Genomic DNA, 24,086 nt, shown 5'->3' with positions numbered 1-24,086 from the left:
TCTCAGAGTGTTAAGATTACAGGCGTGAGCCATCACGCTCAGCCATGGAGGTGTTTTTTTTTAAACATAATACTATTCAAAAAAAATCACTATTTAAAATTAGAACCCAAGTATCTGGTAAATTTTACAAATGGCTTTGTTGTAGCCATAATATACACTTTTTTTTTTTTTTTTTCTGATATACACTCTTCAGTGATACCATTTGGTTTATAGGGCTAGAGTGACTGGTATAACAATTTGCTTAACACTGGCTTACCCAGATAAAAATTTATCTGTCCTCTATAAGACATTCTGGGCAAGCTACAAAGCTTGAAAATTACAGCATATTATTCACAGTTCAGAAACTAAAATCACCATACAGAATAACTTCATATTAATCAGAAAAGCTTCACTGTACCATCACATATTGTGATCTGGATTATTCCATAACAAATTTTGGTTTCTTCAAAGCTGAAAACTAAACTAGGGAATGTGTGTGTCCTCCCATTAGACTATATCAAGGGATTTATAGAAATTAAGCCATTAAAATTAATCAAGCCAGAACTTAAAGCTATATAAGATTCCACCACCCTGAACAATCATTTTGTAGAAAAATTTACCTGAAATTGTAGCATTTCCAGACGCCTGTCAGTGAATTCAAATAGAGCTAGCGTTGTCTTCATCATATATAGGGAATTGACCATGAATGTGGCCATGTCAGCTGTGCCTAAATTGCTGGCTGATACAGTACACATCTGGAGAAGAGGATCCAAGACACATGACAAAACCTATGAATGTAAAATAAAATGAATAATTTATTTCTGGGTTAATGACACTCCAAAACTAATGCCAAACTAACTGGAAGGGTGCCAACTTATAGAAGTACATAAGCCAAAGATTAAATGATTAAATCGCACAGTTTAAGAAGTAGACATCAGGGCACTGGGCACAGTGGCTCACACCTGTAATCCCAGCACTTTGGAAGGCTGAGGCAGATGGATTGCCTGAGCTCAGGAGTTTGAAACCAGCCTGAGCAAGAACGAGACCCTCTCTCTGAAAAATAGCCGGGAGTTGTGGTGGGTGCCTGTCGTCCCAAGCTACCTGGAAGGCTGAGGCAAGAGAATCACTTGACCCAAGAGTTCGAGGTTGCTGTGAGCAATGATGCAAAGGCACTCTACCAAGGGCAACAAAGTAAGACTCTGTCTCAAAAAAAAAAAAAAAAAAAAAGGAACAGAACATCACTGAATCAATTTTTATTTTATTTTTTTTGTCAAGAGAGAGCTCTACCCTATGCCCTGAGCAGAATGCAAAGGCATCATAGCTCACTGCAACTTCAGATCAGGCAGTGGGCATTCTGCTGCCTCAGCCTCCAAAGCCGCTGGGATTACAGGCGCTCACTGTGACATCCAGCTGAGTTTTTCCACTTTTTTCATGAGTTGGAGGGGTCTCAGTCTTTCTCAGACAAGCCTCAAATTCCTGAGCTCAAGCAATCCTCCCGCCTTAGCCTCTCCCAGTGCTAGGATTACAGGCATGAGCCACCGTGCCCAGCTGAATCAATATTTTTTAAATTAAGAAAAATGGTTTTAATATTTGAAGGAAAACAAACAATAAGAAAGGGATTGACAAAATACATGGGTTAAAATAAAATGCTGGAATTCAAAGAGAATGTACAACAAAAGGGCAAAAAATAGTTAATAAAAATAAATTTGCAAACTACCTGCACAAAATCAGCTTGACGAGCATCTAATGGTACAACTGAGGAATCATGAGATGCCAAAACTTCACGCAGCAACGTAAGTGTCTGATTTAGTGCAGAACTCGGCCCAAGATCAGGTGGTGGGAGTTCAACCTAAAATAAAGAAATGGTTTATCCACTGTTTCTATTTTTCCACTAAGTATCAATGTATATATGTCAGTTCACAGTATAGTTATGTAAAAGATATTGTTACCGGAATTTCTTCTTCAGTAGGTCCTTGGTCTCTGGGATTCAAATAATGAATGCATGGACCACAGATCAGTGGTAAGGATTTATTTCACAGAAAAGAACACAGAAAAAGCACCAGAGCTTCTGGTAGAGGGAAAAATTTAGGTCAGAAAAAAATCTCCCCCTGGGTCCTATGTCTAGGGTTGTATATATAGCCTAACAAATGAATGGATGCAATCCCTTCCTCTAGGGCAAAATATCAGTGCATTCCCAGGCCTAGGAAACATACATGAAATTGACCAGGCCTGGGAAATGGGGGTTTCCCTACTCAGCCCCAAGTGCAAGGGGCTTGGGACAGAGATACTAGGGTACACCCTGAGGTGGCAACCCAGAGGTGCCTCCCCAGCAGTTGTCCTGTCCCTCCAGCTACTAGAGCCTCCTGCAGCCTCCTCTGCCTACCTTCCAACCCACTGGCTCCTTTGCTCACCCTGACCAACATCCCCAGGGGCAGAGATACAGAAGGCATGATAGGTCCTCCCATCAGCTCAATCCAGCAGGCCAGGGCACCCCCCACACTGTATCAATATAAAGTACTGGCTCACATATTAAAAATCTATAGTTTATCAATAGCTTATTTTGAGCTAATCACCACAGAAAGTAACAGAAAAGTTTGACAGATTATGTTAGAATTAATGTCACTTTGTACTCTTAAAAACTAAAAACTAGTGAGAAAACTGTTCATTTGAATTATAAAATTGTATTTTGATAATGTATTTTAAAGGCCTACTTTTCATTTTTAAGCACAAGTCATAAGAAAAATGCAATCCATAGATTAGTATTATCCCAACTACAATATAATTAAGAAACATTATACATTCTCACAGATGTCTGTGGCTCAGTGAGTAGGGCGCCAACCTGATATACCGAGAGTGGCAGGTTCAAGCCCAGCCCCGGCCAAACTGCAACAAAAAATAGCTGGGCATTGTGGCGGGCACCTGTAGTCCCAGCTACTGGGGAGGCTGAGGCAAGAGAATCGCCTAAGCCCCAGAGCTGGAGGTTGCTGTGAGCTATGGTGCCACAGCACTCTACTGAGGGGCTATAAACTGAGACTCTGTCTCTAAAAAAAAAAAAAAAAAAAAAAAAAATTACACATTCTCAAACACAAATCTCAGAAATCTTGCTTGGGTTGTAGGTTAGAGGTCCAGGATTCAATTTTTCAATCAACACTCCAGGAGAGTCTCTGGAACTATTCACTTATTATCACCTCACAGAAACAGTATAACATTTAAATAGAAATTCTAGAGCTGAAAAGCACAGTAACTGTAAAGAAAAATTCACTCTAGGGCTTTCACAGCAGATTTGACCAGGCAGAAATCAGTGAACTTGAAGACAAGTCAAATATACAGGAACAGAAAGAAAAAAGAATGAAAGAAAATGGACAGAGCTGGAAACCTGCGAAACACCAACAAGTATATAAGAGTAACGGGGATTCCAGACAGAGAGAGCAGAGAGGAGCAGAAAATGTATTTGGAGAAATGACGGCACAGGACTTGCCAAATTTTATAGAAAATGTTAATATAAACTTCCAAGAAGTTAACTGCCCTCCAAGAGACATACACCAAGACTCATCAAAATCAAACTGTCAAAAGATAAAGGCAAAGAGATAATTCTCAAAGAAAGAAGTAACGTATTATGAAGAATGCATTTTCATAATCATCAACAAACATGGGAGTCCAAGAAGCACTGGATGACATATTCGTGGGCTGAGACTCCAAGAATTCCATATTCAGCAAACTATTCTTTTAACATGAAAGGTATTTAAAAGCAATAGGAGATGTCAGGAGACAGAGCAAGATGGTGGTCTAGATACACTTCCTTCGTAGCCACTGGTGGTGAGATGGGGGAGAAAGGACTCCAGGGTGCACTGCCCAAAGGCATCGATTCAGTGGAGCAGGGAGGCAGCAGGAGACTCCAGAAGCCAATGAAGAGGTTGGGAGCAGTGGAGAATCTGCATAGAGGCAACTGCTTCCATACTGGCAGAGGCCAGCGAGTTTGGGGACGGTTTCCAACAGTGAAGGCTAGTGCACCAGTTTTTTTTATTTTTGGACCTGTGTACTTGCTGGAGCTACCACTGGAGAGCTTGGGTGAGTGAGTGATCACTCACCCACCCATTGGCTGGGATTGAGCCACTGAGACAGAGCTGAGGTCTCTATGTTCGGCTCTGGCAGGGTGCCACCATTGTGGAAGAGCTGCCTAGAAAAAACAGCCCGCAAAGTCCTAGTGCCAAGCTGGTGAAACACACTTTTCTAGGAAAGCCAAGAAGCATTGATTGGAAAGGTTGAAGAGTGTCTGTTAAGTAGTCTGACAAGAGTTTGAGACTCCCAACCCTGTGGGGACTGAGGGCAAATAAATCAGGAAGATGGGACAGGGTTGCCTCAGAAATTAGATAGAGGTTGCCAGCCCCAACTTTTACAAACATAACATTGTAACTAGCTCTCCTAACTCCAGAATATCACCTGTTGTCCAGGCAAACAATATACTGCAATATATACATACATATTTTTCTTTTTTTTTTTTTGCTTTTTTCTTAATTTTTCTTGCTATATCCGCTTTGTTCTTATATTTTTAATTTTTCATTGTTTCTTTCTTCAATAGTAACAGCTAAATTTTTCCTAGTTTTTTTGCTCCTAATATTCCTTTTTCCAATTTTTTTGGTAGAGTTTTTTTTTTCTTATTCATCTAGTTTTGTAGTATTTTTATTTTTTCATTTTTACTTTCTTCAAAATAAGGACTTAATTTCTACTATGGGTGTTCTACCCCTTATTCCTTCTTTCCTTTCCATTTTTCTCCTTTTTCTCTTTTTGTAAAATTTTTTTCTACTTTTCTTATCTTTCCCATATAAATTTCTCAACTAATAAAAACTACATGACTTTTTTTTAACATCTTACACAATTTTATTTTCAACTTTCTTTATATGCTTTTATTATTTTTTTTCTTTTTTAAATCTGTTTTATTCTTTATCAATCTGTATTCCATTTATGGGACAGAGCCTCAAACTTTGAGGCTCTGGGAGGCTGGGAAATTATAGCACTGGCCTTGATCTCCTTGGGGATCTAGGGTGTTTTTCTAGCTTTGGCTTTTGGAAGGACACTACTGGTAGGTCCCCACTATAACATACTGCTGGGTTTTATTTTTTTTCTATTTGGTGGAGATGGGATCTTGTTTTTGCTCAGACTGGTAAAGAGTTCTCTACCTTGAGGAACCCACCCATCCCAGCCCCTCTGAGGCTGGGAAATGCAGGCGTGGGTCAAAGCACCCTGCTGAGCACCTATATTACTTCCATCTCTCTTTCTGTTCTTCTCCTTTTACCCAACCTTTCTTTCCTTTTACCCTACCCCCTTTTCTATGTCTACTCTCTTTTTCCTTCTTTTCTCCCTTCTCGCTCTCTTCTCTTCCGTTTGGCCCTATACCAAAAGGACACTGCAACACCTAAACAGAGAGGCAAGGTAATTTAAAGAGAAGGAGAAAGTGAAAGGAGAAAATAGGATAAGACAGAAGACAAAAGAAAACACTCATAAGGAAGAACCAACAGAAAAGTCCTGGCAACGTGAAGAACCAGAACAGAGCAACCCCCTCAATCCACCTACAGAGAAATGATGAAAATGACAGAAAGGGAATTTAAATGTAGATAGTAAAAACAATAAAGGAAACTGCTGAGAAAAGAACAGAAAACACAACCAAAAGAAAGTACAAAAGCAATCATAAAAAAAGTTCCTCTTTTAAAAGCTATTCTTCCTAACAATTTTACTATCCACTTAAATTCTTTATTAACAAAAATTTCTACTTGGGTACTTTGCTAATGAAGAACTTTCTTCAGTAAGTGTGTTTTCTTCAAAGGGCTAGAATCTTTTGAGAAGAAGTGAAATAGCTTTCAAAACATTAAAATTTGATGAAAGGAAAATATTCATGAAAAAAGTTACAACAGTTGTAAAGTAATATAAATTGTAAAGAACATCATACTATAATCTCCATTCAATGTTACAATAACTGTAAATGTGGCCCAATTCATATCTGAGAAAAATATTCAGGGTATAAATATTAATAATAATGACAACAAAAACAATAATGATGTTTGGAATCCTTTGACTCCTATAAACTCACATAAGCTCATGTTGATTGGTACTTAATATGTTCAAATGAAAATTACTTTCTTTCCTTGTTTTTACCCTATTCTGTTCAAGGTTTTAATTGGAAGATGCCCTTAAAAGTTGCCTTTTATTATTCATGACAGACGACCCTTGAAAACATGGGTTTGAACCACACAAGTCCATAACACTTGGGTTTTCTTCTACCTCGGCCACCATGACACAGCAAGAACAACCCTTCCTCTTCCCCTCTCCTTAGCTAACTCAATGTGAAGATGTGGAAGATGAACACCTATATGATGGTCCACTTCCACTTAATAGTAAATATATTCTCTCCCTTATGGTTTTTTTCTTTTCTTTTTTTTTTTTTTTGAGAACGAGTCTCACTTTGTCACTCTCAGTAAAGTGCTATGGTGTCACAGCTCACAGCAACCTCAAATACTTGGGCTTAAGTGATTGATTCTCAGGCCTCAGCCTCCCAAGTAGCTGGGACTACAGGCGCCCACCACAATGCCTGACTATTCTTAGAGATGGAATCTGGCTCACAGGCCCGGGCCAAGTTCGAACCCACATGCCCCAGTGTATGGGGCTGGTGCCCTAACCACTGAGCTACAGGCACCAAGCCACCCCTTATGGTTTTTTGTTTGTTTTTTTTTTGCAGTTTTTGGCCAGGGCTGGGTTTGAACCTGCCATCTCTGGTATATGGGGCCAGCGCCCTACTCCTTTGAGCCACAGGCACCACCTCCCTTATGGTTTTTTAATTAAACTTTTCCTCTAGTTTACTTTTATTATAGGAATATATCACATAATACACGTAACACAAAAAATAAGTGTTAATCAGCTCTTTATGTTACAGCAGGTATTCTGGTCAATAAAAAGCTATTAGTAGTAAAGTTTTAGGGGAATAAAAAGTTACATGAGGATTTTTAACTGTGTGTGGGGTCACTGCCCCTAACACTCATGAAGAGTGTTCAAGAATGAACTGTATATTTTCCTATTTTTTGCAACTTTTAACTTTTACATGAAAAATAAAATGTTTAGAAATTTAACAAGGGTGTATGTGAAACTTGGTAAACGGTCTGTGAAGCTAGTGAATGATGCCTCATGATTATATCAATGTACACAGCTATGATTTAATAATAAAAAAAAAAAGCAGGGAAAAAAAAGAAATTTAGTATTTAGGGGAAAACAACAAAATAAATGGATGAATAACCACTGGAGAAAGAGTTAGAATCCTGACTAATTTCATACAGATTAAAAAACCATAGAAACATCTAAGAATATACATCTAAATGAATTTAATACATAATTCATCATTTCCCTAGTAACATATGTTAACTTTACTATATATTAGTTCCTAAACATATTTTCCTATTAAACTTTAGATTTTACTATGACAAAATTAGAAGTTCATGTGTCAGAAAATGCCATAGACAAATTCAAAAGGCAAATGATGACTTGAAAAAAAAGTCTGTGATATATACGACAGAGTTAATATTCTTAACATATAAAGTATATCAGAAATTAGCAAGAACAAGACACAACTCAGTAGGATAATGGCAAAGGACTCACACAATTCACAAACAGCCAATGAACATATCTTCAGGTATTCATTCTCAATAGAATCACAGAAATGAAATGAGAAAAACAATGTCACTTGTTCATCATACTGGCAAAGTATTTTTACATGCTCATTATCCAGTTTCAGCAAGGCTTGGCACTTTTTTGGTAAGATTATGGTAGATTTGAGGAAAACGGGAAAGTAAGGAAATTGTGAATGGCTAAGGACATGCAGCATTTGCTGGACATCATGGAGGGCTTTGCTGATACTGGACACAATGAATTTTAGTAACTCTGGTCTGAAAGGTTACATAATTTTCATTAGCAGTGCTCAAAAGTCATACACATGTAGGAGAAATTCAAAAATTGAATTGATCCAAGGTGGTTCTGCAAAGTGAGTGTGGTAAAATGACAAAGGTGCAAAAGATTTAAAGGTATCACCTTTAAAGGTATTACCTGGCACAACAGTAACAGAATACAGGCCACCAGCAAATGAACTGAACCTGTCATTCACATAACTAGTATTTACTGCGCTTTCCATGAGCTAACATGTCAGAAAATTAACTCTTTTTGTAGATTGATATTTTCAACAACTACCTTACTAAAACACATTTTCTGGTCCTTTAGCTTTTTAATTAATTCTACTGGGTTTTTGGAGTAGATAATTGTAGCATCTGTAAATAATCTAATGTCTCCTCCACTGAAATATTTAATTCTTTATCCAGGTCTATTTACCATGGGTCTTATTTAAAAGTATTGGTGAGCCCTCTTGTTCTTCACTTAAATAGTGATAGACCACTAGTGCTTCTATGTTAATTATGATGTTGGCTATTCAGTTTTATTTGTCTTAATATGGTTACATAATAAGTATTCTTCAATTACTAAGAATTTTCCTCCAATAATTTGATCAAATATGAGAATATAAAATTTAATATATTTTATATACTCATTTAATGTATTTCCCAATACAGAAACATTCTTGTATGAATGGAATAAACCATGCTTTTTGTTTTAACATAATGCTGGGTTTGACCTGTGGTACACTTTTTAAAACTTAAAAGGGGACAGATTTGTCATTTTCAATATTGTACTATCTTTAAAAGGTTTTATGTCAGTATTATACCACATAAAGGGAATCTGAAAGAGTTCATATTTTCTGTGTTCTGGAGAATCATCTGCTCCTTTGTAGGAATGAAGGAAACTCTCTACATAACCATAACTAGGCCCAGCAACAAGTTCTTAATAGTTATGCTCCCTTCTCTAGGTACATTCGTGTTTCTACTTCTTTTTGACCCATTTCTTCTCAATCTGTATCGCTTTAAAAATCGTTTTATTCAGATGTTTAGATTTTAGCACAGAACTGAATATTGTATTTTCTAAGACGTTTTAATTTTCATTTGTAGATTGTCTCTAATTTCTGATACTATAATTTTAAATGTTACTTTTCCTTGACTAAACTTGCTAGAAATTTGTCAATTCTGTTCATGATTTCATCAAGTAATTATTTTTTTTATATTTTAAATTATCGCAGAAATTTAATTTCATCCTTCCTATTTATCATAGTTCATTTTATTGCTTTCAGATGTCTTAATATGAATGCCTAATACATTTCATTTTCACTCTTGAGTCCCGTAGGTTTTCCAGTTGGTACAGCTTTGGGTAAATGCTCATCCATGTGCTTGCCACATACTGTAGTCTAGCTCCTATCCTCACCAGAAGACTAAAATTGTTCAGTAAGGACATCAATCATTCACATACTGCCAAAAATAACAAACTGGCTGCCAGAAATCTTCACACAGCACCTGTCATTACTCACTACACCCTCCCTCCTGAAACTATCTGACTGGCTCTTCTGGTAAAAGTTCTCTCCTGCCTCTTTGGCCATCTTCTCTCAGCATCACACTGTTGACTTTTCTATTCTGTTAAATGTTAGTGTTTCCCAAGGCTGTCTGTCTTGGTAGTTCTATTCCAAAAAAATCAATTCCTAAAAACAAATAAAATAAAACAACAACGACAACAACAAAAAACCTTGATTCTTGATTCCTAGTGCTCTCATCCAAACCCATGAATTCCACTGTCTTACATGCAAAACTCTCTAAATCCAAATGTCCAGCTCCCTACTACATTAGACCAATTGCAGATATGCCAAAGGTACCTCAAACTTAGACAACAGCATCCTCTCCATTTCCCAAGTTGTACCCTCTTTCTGTACTCTAGGTATTTGTGATTAGCTTAGAAATTATTCTAGACTTCTCCCTCTCACCCACATTTAATTAGTTACCAAACTTTGAAGATTTTATCTTTACCCCTGATAAAGCCATCCCTTCATAGCTATTCCTAGAGTCTCCTCCTTAGATCATGTATTTTCATAAAAACAGCTGAAATGTTCCTTTAATTTTCCTATCTCCAACCTAGCCTCCCCTCATATATAACACATACCATTTTCCAAATGAATTTTTGATAAATGAAAAAGATGTTTATTGGTGACTCATAGCTTGTATGCAGCATACTATCTCTGTCTTCTACTTAGGATGACCTCTCTCCATCTCCTTCTTCATCTATCTAAATTCCACATGTTCAACTCTATTATCACCCTTGGGGGAAAGCTCCCCTCTGTAAGAGTGTATGCAGATTGTTAAGTACACTCTTCCTCTGGCACTAACACAGCACCCTAGGCACATGTCTTTCATAAAACATGGGATTAAACAATAATCACTTATTTGACCATTTTCCACTAAAAGAGAAGCTACCTGAGGCCAACAGACTCTCCATCCCTGTATTCCAATATTCTCATCAGCTAGCATGTATCTGTTCATGTACAATGTTTGTACCATGTATGAGTCTAGAAGAATTCTGTTTCAATAAGTACCCATATACACAAACATAAACAAACTGTTAGTAGACTGGAAGTATAAGCAGAAATATGTAGGCCAGAAAAAATATAGGATAGATACTTTTGTTCAACAAACTCAGGTTGCTTTTCCAAAAGCATGTGAGTTGTGCATAGGGTCAGGAAGTAAACTCCTATCAAAGCTTCTCTGAGCTTGGGCAAGTGAAGATTGTCCAGTTACTGTGGACTGAAGTGCTACTATTTTATACTATATTATAAAACCTATGCTGTACATGGGTAGCCTTTTAGATGAAGTACTATAGTATAATAAAAAAGCCAGCATAGTGTTTGTGACAAATTCTCAAAAATTTTGCATCCTTAAGGATGTGATTATTTTTATTAATAACAAAACAAAAATAAAAAGGGATGTGATCAATGTAAACACATTCCTTAAGGTTCTGCCATAACACACTGCTCGATTTAAAATATTAGATCTTACAGGACTCTTTCAAGTTTTTGTGTTTGTTGTGGGGTGTTTATTCTTGTTTGTTTATAAATAAGTATACTATATAACTCAAAAGAGCATAAATTTCCTAAGGACAAAGCTGTAAATAACATCAGTGGTAAAAATACAAGCTATCTGGAAAAACTTTTTAGAGTTCCAGTTTTCTAATCTGTATGTTATCTTCACCCTAACAATAGTAAGTCTGCTTTAGTATATACTTTTGGTTACAGAAAAATAATAGTGAAATTTGGGCTTGAGATTCTATATCCAGTTATGATTGAAGGTTACACTGTTTCAGAAATATAGATTACATACTTAAATGTTGTGATGACAAGAAGTCATCTCTAAATGAAGTGTGTTGTTCATAGAAAGAATTCAAAAGAACATAGTAAGTAATGGAGAAAAAAATAATCAACCGACTTAAGCACATTAAAACAACATCCTCAAATATGAAAGATTCTCGTTCACATAGCTTAAAAATGATATTTTTAAAACATACCTTGTCCATTAATTTACTTGTATGAAGAGTCAAGCTATTGAAGAATATTTTTTTGCTTAGCAGATGCATTTCTTCGACAGTGGTCAACAATGTGGTTGCACTATTTCCAACAATGCCACTAAAAGCAAAGAATATTTCAGATTGTGAAACAGAAGCTGAAAACGATTCAATTCTTTAACTGAGTATAATGCTTTCAGAAGATCTAGACTTAAATGTTTTTAAGTAGAACATAACCTCTGAATTAAAAATAATTGCTCTAGTAAAGTATCATATAAAGGGCCAGGATTTTTTTTTTCTTTTGATTTAGGTGATGAAAAAATGAAAATAAAGTACTATGATTTACTACTTCAAATCCCTTTTAACAAAATTGTAGGTTAGAACACTGTTATATATAAAGCTATATGTCTATTTTTCCTCTATTATAGTAAATGTATGTCTTGCTTATCCAAGAATATCTAATTTTAATTTTAAGAAATGCATTCCATCAATATTGCTAAAATATTTAAATTGTATAAATACTGAGTTCTTTAAGTTAACACATTATACTACAGCAATAACACACCTACAAACTATAAAGTTTCTCATTTCAATGTAACTGCCTAAATAGCAGCATAGAATAATTATGAAATGTCGAATAATTTAAGATAATTGATTACATTAGCACATTCCATAACCTTCAATTTGCTATTACTATACAAGAATATTTCTTAGACTCCTTTAGGGGTTTGCCATTTTTGCCAAGATCTAAGATAAATATATATATATATATATGTGTGTGTGTGTATATAAAAAACAATGTCCAATTTTGTTATCTTAATTCATACACTGAATGTATTTTTCAATTTTGGGGGGAGAAAAGATTTTGTGGATGTGAAAATATGCCTTAATCCAGCAGGAAATCATAATCTGCAAAGGCACAATAACACTTTACTGTGCTTATAAAATTTTAGATTGCTGAAGATAAAAATAATGGTATCAATTAATACTGATAGTAAGCTAAAATACAGCAAATTTCCTTATAAATGATATACTACGTAGGATATGTTATAAAAGCAAATAAGATTACTATATATTTCAGCTCCTTCTTCAGCTAAAATAAATTGGATGAATTCTTTTTTTTTTTTTTTGTAGAGACAGAGTCTCACTGTACCACCCTCGGGTAGAGTGACGTGGCGTCACACGGCTCACAGCAACCTCTAACTCTTGGGCTTACGCGATTCTCTTGCCTCAGCCTCCCGAGTAGCTGGGACTACAGACGCCCGCCACAACGCCCAGCTAAAATTGGATGAATTCTTACATAGTTCACAAAAACAAAGTATAAGCAAAAAAAAAATGAATAAAGCAAATAGTAAAAAATAAAAGTCAAATTACTTAGCCTATAGCCATAATACTTGTATTTAAAAGAAACAATATTTTATTTATTTATTTATTTTTATTTTTTTGTGGTTTTTGGCCAGGGCTGGGTTTGAACCCGCCACCTCTGGCATATGGGACCAGTATCCTACTCCTTGAGCCACAGGCGCCGCCCTTATTTATTTTTATTAAGTCATATATACATAGATCATGAACACATTTTTGCCTTTGAGGGATTCAATGTGTTATTTGTACAAATTGGAGGGCTTACATCCTACTAATTAACATAGCTTTCACTTCATTTATTTAACCAGTGTTGAGACATTTGTGTTCAATACCTGATAGATTTGACTTGTACCCCTACAATATGCTCCATAGAAACAATATTTTAGTTGAAGATATTCTAAAGCAAACATCAAAATAAATTGGAAGGAATTGCTATACATAAAACAAGTACTCCTCTGAATAGAAGTATACGTCAAGCAACAGTTGGAAGTAAATTAAATGAATCCAAAAAGAAACTGATAACAATGAAAAATTAGAGCGAAATCAAGACATATTTATATTATTTTTCTAATTTGGATTTTTCTGTACTTTGCAGTTACTCAGGTCTAGAAAAGATGAGTAGTTACTGAGTATTCAAGAGGTACCAGGAAATGGCCCAGACATTTGCAGATGCTGCTTCTCACATTGCCTTCCACATTTCAACCCAGCATGCTTATGCTCCAATTACTTGGCTTTTAAGGTATTATACTCAATTTCCCTAGTCTCCTTCCCTACCACAATACACCCAAACCACATTTCCCAGCTTCCTAATACAGTTGGAAGTTGGGATCACAGGGTTCAGGTAAATAACCACTCAATGTTTACATATAAACACTATTCAGACGTAACCAAAGGATCAGAGATATCTAAAACAAGGAATGAGCAGCCTGGTGGACAAGAGAAACTCCAGTGTGACAGCCACGCAGCACACAGCTGGCCTGGAGAACAACCCATCTAGACTGGAGGAAACAAGGGCTCCAAGAAAAATATCACAAGGGGGCAGGAGAAGGATCACTGGAGGTGTATGGTTACATGGTAACAGAAGGTACGTGAAAGCTTGATCTGAAATAGCGCTAAGGTGACAGGAAAGCAAGGCAGTACAAAGAGCAATTATTAACTCCAGGGAGAAAAGTGTTACGGAAAAGAAATGTCCTAGTATGCTCGATTTCCTGTTTCCTGGATTCCCTATCTATTGCCCCTTTTTCTTTTAATAGTTTTAAAGTATAGGAGGTAAATTTTGTGAGATCTTTCATCTTTCTTGTTTTTTTCCCCCAAATCACTGGCTATTCCTTCCCAGTTCTGTCATTTCCCCTTGTTTTGACCTCTAAATATTGCAGCTCCCCAGGGACTCAGTCTTTACCTACACTCACTCCTTAAGTGATCTTACCTAGTCCCCTTGCTTCTAAAATACCAAAGATATAGTTTATCTCTGATTCCTCTCTGCATTATCTGCTCAAAATCTCCTGCTGTTATGCTCACATGTATCTCAAGTGTGACACGGCCAGAGCACAACTGAGCTCTTCACTACCCACCAGCCCCCATCAATCTGCTGTTCTCCAGCCTCCCATCTCAGCAAACCCCACCATTCACCCAGTTGTTCAAACCAAAAGCCAAGAATTCATCCTTGACTCCTCGCATCTCACTCCATTTAAGTCAATTTTTACGCTTTATTAAATATAACATAAATCACCTCCAAGATAGTTAGACTATCACCCTAGTCTAACTCATCGTCTCTCCCTCTACTCCCTCAAAATACACTGCCCTCCAACCACTGGTCTTTCCTATGATTCTCCAAAATGCAAGCTTTTCCTAGCTTTGGGACCAGCGTATTATCTCTGCTTGGGACACTTTTCTACAAGATCCATTCCTGGCCAACTCCTTCACATTAGTCAGGTTTCTGGTCAGGTATCCCCTCTAGTGAAAGGCCTTCACACATAGACCTACTTACACATGGTGACTCCCAGCACTATTTCCTGACTCTTCAGTCCCTTATCACCTTCTAAAATTATTTTACACTTGTTTAATGGTTTGTCACTCCTACTAGAATTTAGGTTTAAGCTGTTTTGCTCATTGCTGTTTCTTTAGTACCTGGAAGAATAACAGATATATACTCAATTTTTTTTTTTTTTAGAGACACGGTCTCACTTTATTGCCCTTGGTTGAGTGCCATGGCGTCACAGCTCATAGCAACCTCCAACTCCTGGGCTTAGGTGATTCTCTTGCCTCAGCCTCCCAAGTAGCTGGGACTACAGGCACCCACCACAATGCCCATCTATTTTTTGTTGCAGTTTGGCTGGGACCGGGGTTTGAACCTGCCACTATTGGCACATGGGGCCAGAGCCCTACCCACTGAGCCACAGAAGCCACCCTATACTCAGCTTTTTAATTGACTAAGTGAGCAAATGTGTGAACAAGTAGAGAAAGTACATGCAAAAAAAAATGTATCGAAACATATCATCAGTATCATCTTTAAAGATAGAAAACTTATAATTACCAGACCTCAAAACCTGTTATCTTCAGGATCCAAATGATTTTGTTTGTAGAATTTTCTACATTAGAAACTGAGTTATTATTTTTAAATAGTAAAGTTTAACGTAGTATCATCATGGTTATTACCAATTAAAAAAATTAGTTTATCAGCTTCTTTTTTTTTTTTTTTTTTGTAGAGACAGAGTCTCACTTTATGGCCCTCGGTAGAGTGCCGTGGCCTCAACACAGCTCACAGCAACCTCTAACTCCTGGGCTTCAGCGATTCTCTTGCCTCAGCCTCCCGAGTAGCTGAGACTACAGGTGCCCGCCACAACGCCCGGCTATTTTTTGGTTGCAGTTTGGCCGGGGCCGGGTTTGAACCCGTCACCCTCGGTATATGGGGCCGGCGCCCTACCGACTGAGCCACAGGCGCCACCCATCAGCATCTTTTTATAACATAGCACTTGCTACATCTAGCTGCTCTCAGCTGCCGTTGTGTTTCCCACATATGCATTATTATCTTCTTTTAGGAAACCTGTAACAATACAACTGAAACTAACTTATTGTTTTTGAGTCTTGGGGAATAATGGTAACAACTTCATATCTAAAATTTAGGAGACTAATCCAAATCCTATCTCTGTTCAGTTTTGTAGCCTGTAGCTTCTTAGTTTTTTTAAAAAATCTACCAGTAGGATATAAAATTCTTTTCTCAGCTGCAAAGTCTTGGGTGGCTACTCTTGGGTGGCTAACCTAACCATAGTCTTTTTGGTGCTCTGTGAATTAGAGATTTGTAAGATCTAGATGTGAACAGCTGGCCTTCTGTTCCTAATAACAAGTAATTTTTAAATAATTTTTAAATGGAAAACATGGAAACTATCAAAAATTTAACTTCAAAGGACACTGTTCTAACACAACTATACATATAGTCTTATAGTGACAGTTATAATAAAGCTTAACTATATACACTATCAACAGCTATGTGTAAAGCAAAAATAAATGCAAATTCTGTAATCAAAATTTAAATAAGACATTTTAGATAGCACAAGTGGGGTTCCTAATCAGATAAAGCTGCTTTTATATAGAGAAGATAAAGCTATAGTTCAATTATATCACTTACAGTAAACTAAAGGTTAAAGAATAATTTAGGTTATTTACATTTAAAATAGAATATTTCACTCAATATGCCCTATTGTAAGTATAATACATAGGTCACTATGAAAGTTTTGAGACAGACTGGGTTATGATTCATTATTTCACTTCCAAGAAACACATTTGACAGTGTCCTTTCTGATTCACTTGTGCAAGTTCCAACTTGCTCGGCTTATCACTGTTGTTGGGAGGGCTTCATTTATTTCCGTCTATGTGGATTTTACACTTCTTGATTCTTGTATACCTCAAACTTTTCATAATGATTCACGTATATAATTGTCTGAGTTGCCCTGGATCTCTCTTACTAATGAAGACTCAGTAACACTTACAATGGACTTATACTGTGCAGCCTGTGTATACGTATGTGCGCGTGTGTCTCTGTGTGCAGTTCAGCTTGGAAAAGAAAAGGAAAAGGAAGTGATATACCTCCAAGTACAGCACATATGATATGCATATAATGATTCTTATACTTAGTCTGTACTTAGTACACACAGTGAAAACAAACTGAAAAATCTGACACTGTCTCTGACAGAAAAAGAATATCATATGGGATGAAACAAGCACATTTCACCATTCCACTTACCTGACTGTATGGTGATAAAATTTGAGAAGATTAGAAATTTTATATAATAAAACTGCTCCAGGTTCAGCAACTATTACTTGTTCAATGCGAACCTATTAAAACATGTGAGAAGAAATTAACATTTTACAGAAGCATACTTTTCTTCATTAATGGTATGTGGTATAAACAGCATAAAAAGGTGGTGCCCATAGCTCAGTGGTTAGGGCACTGGACACATAACACCAAGGTTGGTGGGTTCAAATGCAGCCCAGGCCAGCTAAAACAACAATGACAACTACAACAACAACAACAACAAAAAAAAAAAAAAAAGCCAGGCGTTGTGGCGGGCGCCTGTAGTCCCACATACTTGGGACACTGAGGCAAAAGAATCTCTTAAACCCAAGAGTTTGAGGTTGCTGTGAGCTGTGATGCCACAGCACTCTACCCAGGTGACAGCTTGAGACTCTGTCTCAAAAAATAAATAAATAAATAAATAATAAACCGCATAAAAATTTAAAACTACACCTTTATTACTGTAGAGAGCACAAAAGACCTTCTAGATAAAGAATTTTTGAGTCATAGGGGTGGTAAAGTAGCAAACACTTTATCTCGGATATACTCTACAAAAAATTATCCATTATTTGCAAAATTTGGCTCAGGGCAGTTGTTATCAGAAAGATCAATACAATGAGATCATTTTGAGGTTTAGCACCACCATATAATGAAATTACTTCAATACTAAATCACAAAAGCTGTTCCATTTCATGTTTATGAAACTGTTCCATTTCTCAAAGCAAATTACTGATCAACATATGTTATAAAGATTCAGAAAAAATTAAAGGATTCTTGTCTTTAATGTACCAAGTTTCTCTATTAATCAAAGAATAGGAAAGCAGATAAATCTTAAATTACCACCAACATATCTGCCTAATTGTAAGACTACTAGGGCAAAATCCTATCTAGTTGATCTGCCTCAAGATTAGCCAACACAAACCTTTTCTAATTAAATTTAATCCCTCACCAATCTTTCTTACATTATATTCCCTCATTAACGAATCCAAACTAAACCACACAGACATACGCTTACTTACAAATTGCATTATATCTTCCCTTAAGCTCCTGCTTACACTGTACTTCTTGCTTTCCTAACTACTTTCTAAACCCAAAAACATTATCTAAATTGTGTTTTCTGCTTCTTTTTATATCTCTGTAGCATCAGGTAGACCAGCACACACACAAGAAGTTCAAGAAAGGCTTTTGGAAGTTGAAGTTTCTCTGTATTTGGATTTTGGCATGTGTCATAATGCCAACAAATATGATTTGCTACAGCGAGATTTTATAAATGTATGTATATCAGCATACAAAAACCTCTTACCATACAGATTACTTTACCTTTTTATTAATATGTTTACAAAACTGATTTATCTTAGGCACAACACAACAGACTGTCTACCACTATATCACAGACCATGAATGGCATCTGTATTCAAAACCCATATCTTTCATATTACAATTTCCTTTGAGATCAGCACCTCAACAGTGATTTAAATTATACAGTACATAAAAGTGTATTTTATGAATTTTAATATAATTATTAGAGCAAAATATAAAAGATGTTATTTGTAGACAGCTCTTCCACAGAGATGTATAACACCATGTCAGCTATCTGGCAACCTGCCTACTAGAATTTTGAAGCATCAAAGAAATACTATTTGTTCTAACTCCCTTAAGAAAGAAGAAAGGAGGGGAGAGAGAAAAAGAAGGAAAGGAAAAAAAAGGGGGAATGGAGAATGGAGGAAGGATAAAAACAAACAAAAAAACAATTCCCACCTCTACACACACACACACACACACACAGGTTTTGAGGATGAGTGGCATCCTTTCAGCTAAACACAGAATGTAACAGAGAAAAGTCACAAGATAAGAAGATTTATAAATGATACACCAAGACTGCTTTGCTTCCCCCCAGAAAGAAAGCCTCTTATAAGGTCTATTTAAGATGCCAACCACCCTCAGCGAAAGCCAGCAATCACAGGAAAAACAACAGGACACAAGAGAAACAAAAATTAAAAAGGAAAAGGGCAAGACAGACTAAAGTGATGGCAGCAAGTGACTGGAAATCATCACAGTGATGACCCTGGGAAAGTCATCAGCAGAGCTGGGGAGGGGCCATGGGATTACGCTCAGACACAGAGTGTGGCACAATCCCTACTACATTACAACACTCAGAAGCTGGGGAGGGGCCATGGAATTAGGCTCAGACATAGAGTGTGGCACAGTCCCTAGTACATTACAACACTCAGAAGCTGGGGAGGGGCCATGGGATTAGGCTCAGACATAGAGTGTAGTATAGTCCCTAGCACTTAACACTCAGGAGTTGGACACAGAGCACAATGCAGTCCCAGCACATCACAATACTTAGTGAATCCCAACTTCATTATCAGAAGTGGCACCAGTGATGAAGGCAGATTTTAAAAGTAACGAAACAGACTGCAGGCCAGCTGATAGCAGAGAAGGTAAGGAAGAGCTAAGAGACAGAATAGTGGCTCTCCTTTCCAAGGCCAGAGAGAAAGCAAGAGCAAAAATGAGAGTAAGAGAGAACAAATTTGTGTTTATGGAGAAGGGGACAGGGAGGGAGGACTAAAAACAATAATGAACCTCCTTTACCTGAAAATCATATACAGTTGCTCAGGGTAGACATTTGCTCCCCAGTGTCTGCCTCAGCATTCTCCTCAGAGCACAATGACTGTATTTTGTTAATACAGTACTCAGCTCTATTTTCCATGCCATTTGTCTTTGTTTATACACCCATTTTCATAGAACCTACCATAATTTAAGAAGGTCAAGAGCATATAATACATTGACATTTTTATTAAAAGAGAAGATTCAAATGACAGCTGTTAAGGTCTCAGCAATCTAAAACATATGCTTAAAGGAAGGATTATAATACCCATGGACGTAAAAAAAAAAAAAAAAGACTTAATAAATCAATTCTAATAATTCTACATACAACTTTGGAGTGAAGAAATGTGCAAAGTAATAGGCTTGATGCTGATAAACGATGGTGCCCTCTACAAAATCTATACAATTTTAAACTTAAGAGCACAGATTTTTAAAGCTGGCAATAAGTTTAAAGGTCATCATCTTTAATCATCAGAGAAATACAAATCAAAACCACTTTGAGATACCATCTAACTCCAGTAAGAGTAGCCCACATAACAAAATCCCAAAACTACAGATGTTAGCGTGGAAAGAAGAAAGGAGGGGAGAGAAGAAAGAAGGAAAGGAAAAGGGAATACTTTTGGAGAGTATTGTGGAGAAAAGGGAATATTTCTGCACTGCTGGTGGGAATGCAAGCTAATACATTCCTTTTGGAAAGAAGTTTGGAGAACACTCAGGGATCTAAAAATAGACTTGCCGTTGGATCCTGCAATTCCTCTACGAGCAGTATATCCAGAAGACCAAAAATCACTTTGCAAAAAAGATATTTGCACCAGATTATTCACTGCAGCTCAATTCATAATAGCCAAGTCCTGGAAGAAGTCCAAGTGCCCATCAACCCATGAATGGATTAATAAATTGTGGTATATGTATACCATGGATATTTATGCAGCCTTAAAAAAAGATGGAGACTTTACCTCTTTTAGGTTTGCGTGGATGGACCTGGAATATATTCTCCTAAGTAAAGTATCTCAAGAATGGAAGAAAAAGTATCCAATGTACTCAGTACTTCTATGAAACCAACTTATATTTACTCACACTTTCTTATGAAAGATAGATCACAACTATAGCACAGGATGAAGGAGAGAAATGGAGTGGGAAGGGAGAGTGGGAAGGTTTGATAGAAGGAGGGTAAATGGTGGGACCACACCTTTGGAGCATATTGCAAGGGTACAAGTCAAATCTATCAAGTATAGAACATTAATGTCTTAACACAATTATCAAGTAAATGAGGAAAAAGCTATATTAATTAGTTTGATGTAAGCACTCCAAATTGTATAAAAAAATCAATATGTACCCCACATATGCATAAATGTATTCAGGATCTATGTGTATATGACTTAATAAAAATAAATAAAGGTCTTAAGTGCATGTTTATAAATATTTGGTTTACCTCCTATGAAGTTTCACTTTATTAAGACAAAAGGTTAAACAGGGTAAAATAAATCAAATATACAGTTTCTCAAGGATATTTCCCATTACCATTACAACCTTTTTTTTATGTTTTTTATTGTTGTTGTTGTTGCAGTTTGGCCAGGAACGGGTTTGAACCTGCCACCCTCAGTATATGGGGCCAGTGCCCTACTCACTGAGCCACAGGCACTGCCCTCTTTTTCTTTATGTTTTTAAAAATCAAAATCTCCCATCCTAAAAAGAATTCATTCCCACATAGAAAAATGATTGACAGAAAAGTACTTAAAATATCTACTATTATATATAATTATGAAAAGTTTAGCTGCTTATTAAGAAATTTTATATTAATATAAAACACAGATCACTAAGAACAACATTCAGAATTGTAATTGCAAAACAAAATACTAAAGTAGTATTTTACTCTCAGCTCACACCTATATCCCTGAAAATATCAGATACCCAAATGAGGTCATACAGAAAAAGAAATCTTAAAATACTATAACACTGTCTCTGAGTATATAAAGGAAGGGTGGTGCAAGAGCTGTTAGATTATATTCCACTATCCAGCTAATTTGATGTGTTAACTACTGTGAACATTTGCTAAGTATTCTCTGAAGTATGTAATAAATATTACCATCACATAAAAAAAAAAGGTTTTACTTCAGAAACTAAAAGGGAATTTTCTTCATTTTCCAACAAAAAGATGGCTGTTCACAAGATTTGTATTTACTTTTCGTATTTGACATTAAAATTTGTCAGGGGATCACAATAACATCCCACTATGGTTATATACATCTTCTCAGACATATACATTAAAGGAAGATGGAATGAAAAGTGGCAATGATTATTTTCAAATGAATTTTAGTAGTTTACATTAATGTGTTAATTTGTGAAAATTACAGTTTGAGTTCAAGTGGGTATCAGTTTCTTTAAACTCATAAAAATACCTTATAATATATATCAAATACCTTATAACATATATAAAAACAAAATATTTTACCTTTAGAGGCCTGCAAACTCCCTCGGTAATATGCCCAACAACTTCTTGAATACTTTCTTCAACACCTAAAATTAATTACTATATAATTAATTTTTTTTTATACTTTGCTTTATATAAGTCCAAAAGCTAACAAACAAAATATTTATGAATAACTGCACTAATTAACATTTAAAATAACAATAATAATATTTTATAAAGTTTGATATCTTTAACAGATAATGTGTATCTAGAAATTATTAATTCCATTAAGTGGAGAATTAATAAAATGAACATTATTTCTTTGTGGAAAAGACTTTGCAATTTACCAATTGAGGAAAACAATGTGAAGATGTACTTGCATTTATTTCACAAACATCTTACTTCAGACGGTGCCAGTGAGCACAAAACTGAGGGCAGAAAGACAAAAACGTACCTTGCAATCCAGGAGAAAAATACTATTTTCTAAATAACAACTGTCTACAAAGCACTTTACTGAGACTTGACTTGCTACTGTAACCACACTCATTTCCCCAGATGGACAAACTGAGGCTCAGAAGCCCTAAGTCATCCCCACAGAATGACCTATTTCATCTAACGCCAACCTATTTTCTTCCTACCTCTTAATAATTAATACTACTTCTCACATATACTTATCTAAAACATCTTTAAAGAAGTACATTCTTTCAAACTGGGTATTTAGAATAATAACAGATAAAAACTTTAAAAAATGCAGAATTTGTGCCAATCTAACATACATGCTGAGCCAAATCTCAGTACTAAAGACTCAAACACTATGAGGCTGCACCACCACTCTGTACTCTGGCCTCTTGTGCAGATCATGTGATGAGCCACAGGGATGTGTGGCTGAGCTCTGCAAAACAGTCAAGTCCTACCAAGTCACAGTATTTCTCTTCACTTCCTATCAACAACAGAACATCTTTTAAACATACATTAAACCCATAAAACTTAAAAAGGTATCCAATGGGAGGCGGAGCAAGATGGCAGCCAAGTAACAGCTTCCTTGCATCTGGGCACCGTGAGTCTGGAGAGATAGAACTCCAGGCATCTCTGGCTGGTGAAATCTGCCTATCATCACCCCTGCGAGGATACAGGGAGTCAGCGAGAGACTTCTGGACCCCAACAGGAGGACTTAAACAGTGGAAAACCGGCAAGTGGTCGCATGTGTTCAATCCGAATAAATCCGCCCGCAACTGTAAGTTCAGTAGCAGCGAGACTGCAAACCAGAAAGGCCTTACCTATGAACTGTTTTGGTGTCTCTGGACATGGCACTCAGTTGAACTGCCTTGGGGAGAGCCTGAGCGGGAGTGCGGAGAACTTTGGCCTTTTTCTAGGGCCCCAGTCTGAGCTGCTGAGCCAGACGGAGCTAATAGTGTTTGGCTCTGGGTCACAGGGAGCCATTGTGAGTGATCTGCCCCGGCAAGCTCCGACCTCAGGGTCGCAGAGCTAGAATTGGGTGGGAGCTGGTAACCCAGCAACCAAGTAGCCTAAGGGTGGGGTCTGAGCCGCCTTGCAGCCCTAACCCTCGGGGAGAGAGGGAGACCAGTTTTGGCACACAGGGTAAGTGGATAGCCACTTCAGCAGAGATTCCAGCAACAAGCACTTCCCTGGGAAAGCTTCTGCTCAGCAAGTGAACAAGTTCAAAGTGCCTTTTAAGTGGGCTGAAGAGAGATTGAGGGTGTCTACCTGCTGGGGTTTGAGAAATTAGCAGCCTCCAGTCGTATCAGAACAGTGATTAACATCTCATACCCCAGAAGACCACGTGTTGCCCAGACAATATTCAATAACATACACATACTGCTTTGTTTTTGGTCGTGGTTTTTTTTTTTCTTTTGGTTTGGTTGTTTTTTTTATTTTGATATTGTTGATGTTGTTTTGTTTTTTAAGTTCAACCTTTTCCATACAGATCCTTTTTCTTTCTCAATTTTTCTAGTT

The 24,086-nt window shown here is 36.7% G+C and overlaps 1 protein-coding gene across 1 annotated transcript in view; it reads right to left on the bottom strand.

Annotated features, from left to right (window-relative positions):
- COG6 (component of oligomeric golgi complex 6) overlaps nt 1-24,086 on the bottom strand; it is a 123,600-nt gene that overhangs the window by 49,112 nt on the left and 50,402 nt on the right. Inside the window, exons 11-15 of the mRNA XM_053601702.1 lie at nt 22,155-22,219; nt 17,042-17,133; nt 11,443-11,560; nt 1,697-1,828; nt 600-767 (exon numbers count right to left, since the gene is read on the bottom strand). Coding sequence (XP_053457677.1) covers nt 600-767; nt 1,697-1,828; nt 11,443-11,560; nt 17,042-17,133; nt 22,155-22,219 — 575 coding nt within the window. The remainder of the gene's footprint in view (nt 1-599; nt 768-1,696; nt 1,829-11,442; nt 11,561-17,041; nt 17,134-22,154; nt 22,220-24,086) is intronic.

This window comes from Nycticebus coucang, chromosome 9, assembly GCF_027406575.1.
Source record: "Nycticebus coucang isolate mNycCou1 chromosome 9, mNycCou1.pri, whole genome shotgun sequence".
NCBI lineage: Eukaryota > Metazoa > Chordata > Mammalia > Primates > Lorisidae > Nycticebus > Nycticebus coucang.
Note: the sequence above shows the minus strand (reverse complement) of the source record. Positions and strands in the feature narration are given on the sequence as shown.